The 10,602-nt window shown below is 39.0% G+C and overlaps 1 protein-coding gene across 2 annotated transcripts; it reads right to left on the bottom strand.

Annotated features, from left to right (window-relative positions):
• Window positions 1-1,238: 1,238 nt before the first annotated feature.
• Window positions 1,239-8,535, bottom strand: LOC142542519 (uncharacterized). 2 transcript variants are annotated; one of them, XM_075649183.1, is made up of 3 exons: window positions 7,085-8,535; window positions 2,426-2,474; window positions 1,239-1,703 (listed from the first exon to the last, which is right to left on the bottom strand). In XM_075649183.1, the coding sequence occupies exon 1, from the start codon at window positions 8,204-8,206 to the stop codon at window positions 7,391-7,393; it is 816 nt and encodes a 271-aa protein (XP_075505298.1). In that variant the 5' UTR covers window positions 8,207-8,535; the 3' UTR covers window positions 1,239-1,703; window positions 2,426-2,474; window positions 7,085-7,390. The 2 variants fall into 2 exon arrangements, with proteins under 2 accessions (XP_075505298.1, XP_075505307.1); XM_075649192.1 differs by lacking the exon at window positions 2,426-2,474.
• Between the last annotated feature and the right edge of the window lie 2,067 nt (window positions 8,536-10,602).

Raw genomic sequence — 10,602 nt, 5'->3', positions numbered from 1 at the left:
TGTTGGATGATTAAAGTTGAGTTTAATCATCAGCAGTATACGCCGCTTCATTGTCATATCAATCAATGCGGTTCAGCATCAGCTGTGTCCAGTTTGAGTAAGCTCGACTTGTTAGCCAGCAAAGAGATCAAGTTCAAGTCAAATTAGCTGATCTTTTGGTAAAAAGACTCAAGATCGATGCAGCATTCAAAATATTCAAGGCAACTAGTAGTTTGCATATTCAATTATTTATATGTAAACTGACTTGATATATGATGTTGTTTAAAACATGCTATTGTAGTAGCAATTTCCCTTACACGTTGATGTGTTTAATGTATAATACAGGGACGCCTATTTGATTTAAATAAACATCATGTTTATCCAGTTAGTTTGAATTTAACTGAACTGTTATTTCCAGTTTGTGTGTTGCCTAAACTGCTTGCGTAAACAATTATATTTTTAAGGAGAAGTTTTTAATTCAGTTCTTGAGGGGGAATTTTCTTACCCTCGAACTGAAAAATATTTTAAATCATTTTTGATTCAGTTTTTGAGGGGAAGCTTTCTTATCCCTCGAACTGAAAATTACTTTTAAACTCTTTTTAAATTTAGTTCTTAAGGGGGAGCTTTTCTTTTAAAACTGTTTTTAAATATGATATCACTCGAACTGAAAATTTCATTTTATTCGCTTAAATGTTTTTAAACGTTTTTTATTATCACAAAGGGGTAGAATTAGTAAATGTTTAAAGTTCTTATTTTTAAAATCGCTTTAATTGCTCAAGTTTAGTGATCAACAAAAATGGAGAGATTGTTGCAACATTTCATGTTCGCAATCTTGATTTTGAAGTTAATAAAACTTGTTATTTTGTTTCTAATGAATTTACTTAAGTGCGCAGAAAAGCTAAAAATGATCAGGCATCGAACTGATTAGTTACCGAGTCAAAATTGAAGCTATCGAGACGTAAACTGAAAGTGCCAACTGATTGCCCAAACTGAACCAGTCAAACTGAAGTATCAAAGACCAGTTGAAAGGTAGTTCAGCAGAACACCTTCAGAAGCCCGGCCAGCTGATGAAGAGTTCAAATATGAAAAGCCCAACTGACCAGTTCAACTGAATCAGTGGAATCAGTTCAACTGACGAGCCAACGAATTTCACCAAACAAGTTCAAGACAAGTTCAACTGACCATTTCAAAGCATCAATTAGGAAACAATCAGTTTGTGAGGCCCATTTACTCTAACGAGAATTAATGATCAAACAATAATGGTTTGATTTAAAACTGTAGCGGAAAAATGTTTAAAATACTTTAAAACGGACCTCAGGGCCTAGAAAAATTTCGGCATGACCTCCCCGTAAGTAGGACATCCCGAAAACTCAAGCAGCATTTTATATCAAAATATACTCCAACTAGAGTCATTAAAACAAAACCAAAGTCAACAACCTATAGCCGCACTGGCCAGGACTAAACAGAATTTAAAACTTACCAAGTACTCACCAGATCATTAAAATCACAGAGTCGCCTCAGAACATAACCAGAACAACCAAATATCAATACAGATACACGGGGCATCTCCCTGGCAAATAAACTACAATACAAGACTGAACAAACTCAAGACATACATATAGACCAACTGGGAGACTCCACTGAACAGAACCAAGCAATCCAACCTCAATCCCGAGCTCCACTGGCGGAACCTCGGCCTGATGCTGCAAAACGACTCGGGAGATCTACAATGGTGCCCAATAGCAACCACAGCAGCCCCCCAGTAAACAACTGAGGTTAGGATTCTGGTATGAAACAGTTCAACAATAACAACAATAAACATAAATCATGCATAATCATATAATAAAATGTAATATGCAATGCATGAAAGACTCAACGAATAACCGGGATAACAGGAGCCAACAAACGGTACGATAACAACTGGAATAATGCTCGAGCAACAACACAGGGGAGCTACATCGTCATGCAGCTAAACCGCCCTGCCAAGTATGCGAGGTATGCCAAGCTGTGCTGAAAAACACCCTTGACTCGGCCTCCATACAGCTGATACGCTATAACAGGATGGCACAACAGAACGAACTAGATGACACAATCCCAGCGCTCACCTCAAAAGGCTGCACTAACCACGGGATTGTTCAATCACATCTACGGTCTCATGTGTATAGGCCTATCGGCCACACAATGATCCTGAGATAAACAACAGTGCCAGATAACAACGGATATCAACAATGGGCTAACAAGAACGATAGGGCTCAACATGAATGTCATAACAGTATGCCCGATGCTAAATGCCAATAATATGTCATAATAGTAAACATAGATCATAACGAAGGCAATTAACAATTTATAACAGTCAACAATTCATAAACACGATGCAATGTAACACAGAATTGCAATTAAACATAATTTATGTTTTACCGTCGTATGTTACCGAGCTGTAACATACCTATACCAACTTGAAACTCCAATATCAACTTCTCTTCAAGACTCTCGGCCTAAACAAAACCACAATAAGCGGATCATGAAAACTACATTCCACACCAATGTCCGATTTTGCACAAAAAAGTATAAAATTCATATCTCGCTCAATATTAACTCAAATCAATATCCGCCAATTGAAAATGAAAGATAACTCAATTATCTAAGTTTCTCCAGTTGAAACCATCTTTAGAATCTCAGTAGATTATTCTCAGAATTTCCAAGAACACACTTGCTACTTACGAATTTACGGACAGAATCTCACACACTGAGCAGTTCCAGAAAAAAAGAGCATAACTTGCTCAATTCTTAATGGAATTTAACGAATCTTATATCATTACAAAGACAACACATAGCTCTACAACTTTCTTTTTAACCAAAAACCAGAATCCGAGTGCAAACATGCCATAAACCCGAATTACAGTAGGTGTTGTACACAGCTCCAACACAAAATTCCATTTTGACACGTTTTGGTAAAAAAATCATATCAAATCCGTTTCTTATCCAAATTTGATGATTCTAGCGGCTATAGAAAGCTAACAAACAGAGCTAAAAGTTCTATTTAGGTCATTTCTACAAATTCAAAATACAAAAATCGCAGCTACCCAAAAACGCTCGCCCAAAACTGGAAGAATTCGCGCAGAAACAGAGCACCGGAACAGCAGCTTTGATCTACCCGAATCTATGCTCAAACTTCAAGATTTCTGACTTGAATCGAACCTAGGATGTTAGGAAGACACCCCTTCAAACCGATCGAGATTTGGACGCCGGACGGAGGAGTTATCGCGATTTTCCCCAGCCGCTACACAAGTGACGGGAATGGAGTTGGGGAAAACTTCTTTCTTCTATCTTTCCTTCTCTTATTTGGTAAGTTGTGTGTATGTATATGTATTTTTATATATTGTGTATTTGGTTACTAAAATAGTAACTCAAGCCCATTTATCCCGGTCTGTAATTATTTTGCTCTCGTGTGTTATTTAAACTCTATATGTATTTTATATCGTTAAATTCTCCGATATTCTAAAATACATATTTTTAACCCACTTCTTGAATTTATTTAGCATAATAAATTATTTTAATTTACAACTCAATAATTATTCTAATTATGCCAAAATTACCGGATAATTAATTACAGGGCCTTACACTTCTCCACCCCTTAAAACAAATTTCGTCCTCGAAATTTCTGTTTATACACATACATCTTACACACGATACAAAACCTACAATACATTACTAATAATCAAACAGATGTGGATAAGATGCTTTCATCTTCTCTTCTGTTTCCCATGTTGATTCTTCTACCCCATGCCTCGACCACTGAACACGTATAAGTGGTATAACTTTATTGCGTAAAACTTTATCTTTAAGATCCAAGATACAAACAGGATACTCAGTATACGATAAAGACGGATCAAGTTCAACCTCATCAGGCTGAATCACATGAGACGGATCGGGCTCATACTTACGCAACATAGAAACATGGAAAACATCGTGGATGCCAGACAAAGACTGAGGCAAATCCAAACGATAAGCACAAGTCCCAATACGCTCAACAATCTCGTAGGGACCAACGAAACGAGGTGACAACTTACCTCTCATACCAAAATGAACAACACCTCTAAACGGAGAGATTCTCAGAAACACAAAATCTCCAATTTGAAATTCTAGAGGTCGACGACGTCTGTTAGCATAACTAGCTTGCCGATCTTGGGCAGCTTTCATTCTCTGACGAATCAACTGGACTTTATCATGCATTTCCTGAACAATGTCAGGTCCAGTCAACTACTTCTCACCAAATTCATCCCAACAAAGAGGTGATCGACATCGTCTGCCGTACAAAGCTTCAAAAGGAGCCATACCAATAGTCACTTGGAAACTGTTGTTATATGAAAATTCTACTAGTGGTAAAGCTTCTTGCCAACTGTATTTAAAATCCATGACTACAGCTCGAAGCAGATCCTCGAGTGTCTGGATTGTACGCTCTGTCTGACCATCTGTCTGAGGATGGTACGCAGTACTCATCGCAAGTCGTGTACCCATTTCTTTTTGGAAACTAGTCCAAAACTTTGATGTAAATCTAGGGTCACGATCTGAGACTATTGCAACTGGAACTCCATGAAGTCTAACAACATTTTCAATATACAGACGAGCCATTTTCTTGTACGAATACGTCGTCTCATATGGAATAAAGTGTGCCGATTTAGATAACCTATGGACAATCACCCAAATGGCATCGAAATGACGAGAAGTACGTGGAAAATGCGTGACAAAATCCATAGCCACATGCTCCCAGTTCCACTGAGGAACCTCAAGACTATGCAGTAATCCTCCAGGTCTCATTCGTTCTGCTTTGACTTGCTGACAGATCATACAACGAGACACAAACTCAGCCACATCCTTTTTCATATTCTTCCACCAAAACTGAGGCCGTAGAATATGATACATTTTCCTTCCTCCTGGGTGGATACTATATCGAGTACAATGAGCTTCTTTAAGGATGGCTGTACGCAATTCAGGAATATCTGGGACAACCAATCTACCATTCAATCGAAGAGAATCATCTGAGTGAATTGAGAAACCAGATTGGTGTCCTTGAGATAATAACTCATAAGATTTCAGAACTTGATCATCAGTTTTCTGAGCTGACTTTACAATCTGAATCAACTCTAGCTCAACAGAAATCTGAGATACACAAACAGCATTACCTTAGATTTGAAAATCCAACCCAGAAGTGCAAATATCCTCTCGTAACTTAGAAACATGAATCGAGGATAAACTAATATCAACAACCTTACGACTCAAAGCATCGGCAATGACATTCACTTTTCCCAGTTGATACTGGATCTAACAATCATAATCTTTCAAAAGATCCATCCAACGTCTCTGTCTCATATTCAGATCTGACTGAGAGAACATATACTTCAAGCTTTTGTGATCAGAATAGATTACAAATTGCTCCCCAGACAAATAATGTCTCCAAATCTTGAGAGCAAAAACGATAGCAGCCAATTCCAAGTCATGAACAGGATACTTAGACTCATGCGGTTTCAATTGACGAGAACCATAGGCCACAACTCTGCCATGCTGCATCAGAACACAACCTAATCCTCTATTTGATGCGTTGGTACAAACAACGAATCCTCCAGAACCACTTGTAATGGTAAGAACTGGTGCAAAAGTCAATCTCTTCTTCAACTCGACAAAACTTGACTCACATTCATCAGACCAAATGAATCTCTGATTTTTCTGAGTCATTTGAGTGATAGGTTTAGCAATCTTTGAGAAATTTTCAATAAATCTCCGGTAATAACCAGCTAAACCCATGAAACTACGAATCTCTGGCACATTGGTCTGTCGTGCCCAGTTCAGAACTGCTTCCACTTTACTTGGATCGACAGAAATACCATGTTGAGATATGACATGACCCAGAAATACAACTTTATCTAACCAAAACTCACACTTGGATAGCTTGGCGTACAACTGTTTCTTTTGAAGAATTCGAAGAACTAATCTCAAGTGTTTGGCATGCTCTTCCTCGGACTTGGAATAAACAAGAATATCATCGATGAATACAATCACAAAACGATCGAGATATTTACGAAATACTTGATTCATCAAGTCCATAAACACAGCAGGAGCATTGGTCAAACCAAAAGGCATAACTAAAAATTCAAAGTGTCCGTATCTCGTGCGAAAAGCTGTTTTCGGCACATCTTCTTGTCTAACTCTCACTTTATGGTACCCAGAACAAAGATCAATCTTAGAATACACCGAAGTACCTTGCAACTGATCAAATAAGTCATCAATCCTAGGGAGTGGATATTTATTCTTGACAGTAAACTTATTCAGTTGTCGATAATCAATACACATCCGCATCGTACCATCTTTCTTCTTGACAAATAGAATCGGTGCACCCCAAGGTGAAGAACTCGGACGAATATAACCTTTACTCAACAAATCCTGTAATTGTTCTTTTAGTTCTTTCAGCTCAACAGGGGCTAAACGATATGATGCTCGAGATGTGGGTTCAGTTCCTGGCATTAATTCGATACTGAACTCAACTTCTCGTTCTGGTGGAAAACAGGAATCTCTTCTGGAAACACATCAGGAAACTCACAGACTACAGGAATATCATAAATCTGTCGCTCATATTGTGATAGGTCCATAGCATAAACCAGAAAACCTTCATGACCAGAATCTAACAATCGATTCATCTCAATGGCAGAAACTAGAGGAATCTTGGCTTAAGAACCACAACCATAGAAATTCCATTTAGGAGCAAAGCTAAGCCTGAAACGAACTATTCCTCGATAACAGTCAACAGTGGCACGATTTGCAGTCAAAACATCCATACCAACGATACAATCAAAGTCATGCATAGGTAGGACAATGAGATTTAGATACAGAACATTTTCATCGTGAAACAAAACCGCATTGAACACCACATTATCAGTGATAATCATTTTGCCCATCGGAGTAGCAACAGATAGATTGGAATTCATACTAGTGGTGCGAAGATCATGCGAAACAACGAATGCATGAGAAACAAAGGAATGAGATGCTCCAGTATCAAATAACACTCGCGCTATAAAACCACATAGATTACAGTTACCAGTAATGAAAGTACCTGGAGCTGCCTGAGCCTCATCCTCAGTCAAGGCAAATACATGAACAGATGACTGATTCTGTTGACCACCTTGCCCTTGCTCTGATGCGAAGGGCGAATAGGCTGATGGGAAGACTGGGACGCTGTTGGAATTCTATTACTTTGAGCTCCACTACCTGCCTGGGCTGATTTCCCCGTCTTACTAGGACAGACTCTAGCAAAATGACCCGACCGACCACAATTATTACAAACCCCTTGAACTCCAACACACTGATTACTGGAATGCTTGCCCCCACAGTGATCACAATAAGGTCCACTATTACAATATCAACCACGGTTCCCTGAACTCCCTGAACTCGAAGAACTAGAACCAGGCTTCTTAAATTGCTTCCCGCGTGGACGAAGAGATGCAGAATCAGATGAACTGAATTGTTGCCTCCCCGACTGATGATGTTGGGTAGGAACTCGATTGCCACTCCTCTTAAGACTAGCTTTAGCCCTTTTCGCTATTTCCACTGCTTCAAGATAATTCAGTGGCTTACCAGTAGAAACAAAAGGATGCAGATGATCGTTCAATCCTTCAATGAAACTTTCGACAACAGCAACCTGACTCGCAGCCACATGAGGAGCATATCTCAACATAGCATAAAAAGAATCTGCATACTCCGCAACTGACATATCGCCTTGTTTCAGGTTATGAAACTCAGAAGCCTTAGAACTGTAGAATGATGGAGGACAATAACTCTCCTTAAACTTCAGCTTGAATATATCCCACGATGGAACAATCCTCTGAGCTTCTAAAGTCATTAATGTAGTAGACCACCACATTTTGGCACGATCTTTCAACTGATGCACAGCTAATCTCAATCGACACTCTGGAGGATACTCAATCAAATCAAACAATTCCTCAATCTCAGAAATCCATAACTCAGCTTTCTCAGCTCCATCTGAACCACTGAATCGAGGAGGATGCATAGAATGGAAACGCGCAACTAATTCATCCATCCTAAGCTGCTCTAGATGATCAGCAGCTTGCTCAACAAAAGTATCATCAACAACACGGACACGAGGTCTACCACGTCCATGACCTCGACCTCGAGCTAAAGGAATCTCATCAGCAGGAATTTCTCCACCTCCCTCCATTCTATACGATAAAACATCAAAATAATTAGAATGGAAGCAAACAAATCATATATTTACATAAACATGCTGTCAAGTAGCATACACAGGCGCAACAACCATTTTAGTGCCAAGACTCGAGTGTCCTAGACTCTAGTTCGAGCGTATCTCAGTTTACGCTCTGATACCATGATGTGAGGCCCATTTACTCTAACGACAATTAATGATCAAACAATAATGGTTTGATTTAAAACTGCAGCGGAAAAATGTTTAAAATAATTTAAAACGGACCTCAAGGCCTAGAAAAATTTCGACATGACATCCCCGTAAGTAGGACATCCCGAAAACTCAAGCAGCATTTTATATCAAAATATACTCCAACTAGAGTCATTAAAACAAAACCAAAGTCAATAACCTATAGCCGCACTGGCCAGGACTAAACAGAATTCAAAACTTACCAAGTACTCGCCAGATCATTAAAATCACAGAGTCGCCTCAGAACATAACCAGAACAACCAAATATCAATACAAATACACGGGGCATCTCCCCGGCAAATAAAATACAATACAAGACTGAACAAACTCAAGACATACATATAGACCAACTGGGAGACTCCACTGAACAGAGCCAAGCAATCCAACCTCAATCCCGAGCTCCAATGGCGGAACCTCGGCCTGATGCTGCAAAACGACTCGGGAGATCTACAATGGTGCCCAATAGCAACCACAGCAGCCCCCCCAGTAAACAACTGAGGTTATGATTCTGGTATGAAACAGTTCAACAATAACAACAATAAACATAAATCACGCATAATCATATAATAAAATGTAATATGCAATGCATGAAAGGCTCAACGAATAACCGGGATAACAGGAGCCAACAAACGGTACGATAACAACTGGAATAATGCTCGAGCAACAACACAGGGGAGCTACATCGTCATGCAGCTAAACCGCCCTACCAAGTATGCGAGGTATGCCAAGCTGTGCTGAAAAACACCCTTGACTCGGCCTCCATACAGCTGATACGCTATAACAGGATGGCACAACAGAACGAACTAGATGACACAATCCCAGCGCTCACCTCAAAAGGCTGCACTAACCACGGGATTGTTCAATCACATCTACGGTCTCATGTGTATAGGCCTATCATCCACACAATGATCCTGAGATAAACAACAGTGCCAGATAACAACGGATATCAACAATGGGCTAACAAGAACGATAGGGCTCAACATGAATGTCATAACAGTATGCCCCATGCTAAATGCCAATAATATGTCATAATAGTAAACATAGATCATAACGAAGGCAATTAACAATTTATAACAGTCAACAATTCATAAACACGATCAATGTAACACAGAATGGCAATTTAACATAATTTATGTTTTACCGTCGTATGTTACCGAGCTGTAACATACCTATACCAACTTGAAACTCCAATATCAACTTCTCTTCAAGCATCTCGGCCAAAACAAAACCACAATAAGCCGATCATGAAAACTACATTCCACACCAATGTCCGATTTTGCACAAAAAAGCATAAAATTCATATTTCGCTCAATATTAACTCAAATCAATATCCACCAATTGGAAATGAAAGATAACTCAATTATCTAAGTTTCTCCAGTTGAAACCATCTTCAGAATCTCAGTAGATTATTCTCAGAATTTCCAAGAACACACTGCTACTTACGAATTTACGGACAGAATCTCACACACTGAGCAGTTCCAGAAAAAAAGAGCATAACTTGCTCAATTCTTAATGGAATTTAACGAATCTTATATCATTACGAAGACAACACATAGCTCTACAACTTTCTTTTTAACCAAAAACCCAGAATCCGAGTGCAAACATGCCATAAACCCGAATTACAGTAGGTGTTGTACACAGCTCCAACACAAAATTCCATTTTGACACGTTTTGGTAGAAAAATCATATCAAATCCGTTTCTTATCCAAATTTGATGATTCCAGCGGCTATAGAAAGCTAACAAATAGAGCTACAAGTTCTATTTGGTAATTTCTACAAATTCAAACTACAAAAATCGCAGCAACCCAAAAACTCTCATCCAAAACTGGAAGAATTCGCGCAAAAACAGAGCACCGGAACAGCAGCTTTGATCTACACGAATTCTTGCTCAAACTTCGCAATTTCTGACTTGAATCGAAGCCTAGGATGTTAGGAAGACACACCTTTAGACCAATCGAGATTTGGACGTCGGACGGAGGAGTTATCGCGATTTTCCCGCAGCCGCTACACAAGTGACGGGAATGGAGTTGGGGAAAACTTCTCTCTTCTATCTTTCCTTCTCTTATTTGGTAAGTTGTGTGTATGTATATGTATTTTTATATATTGTGTATTTGGTTACTAAAATAGTAACTCAAGCCCATTTATCCCGGTCTGTAATTATTTTG

This window comes from Primulina tabacum, chromosome 1 (genome assembly GCF_025594145.1).
Source record: "Primulina tabacum isolate GXHZ01 chromosome 1, ASM2559414v2, whole genome shotgun sequence".
Lineage (NCBI taxonomy): Eukaryota > Viridiplantae > Streptophyta > Magnoliopsida > Lamiales > Gesneriaceae > Primulina > Primulina tabacum.
This window is presented reverse-complemented; position numbering and strand designations above follow the sequence as displayed.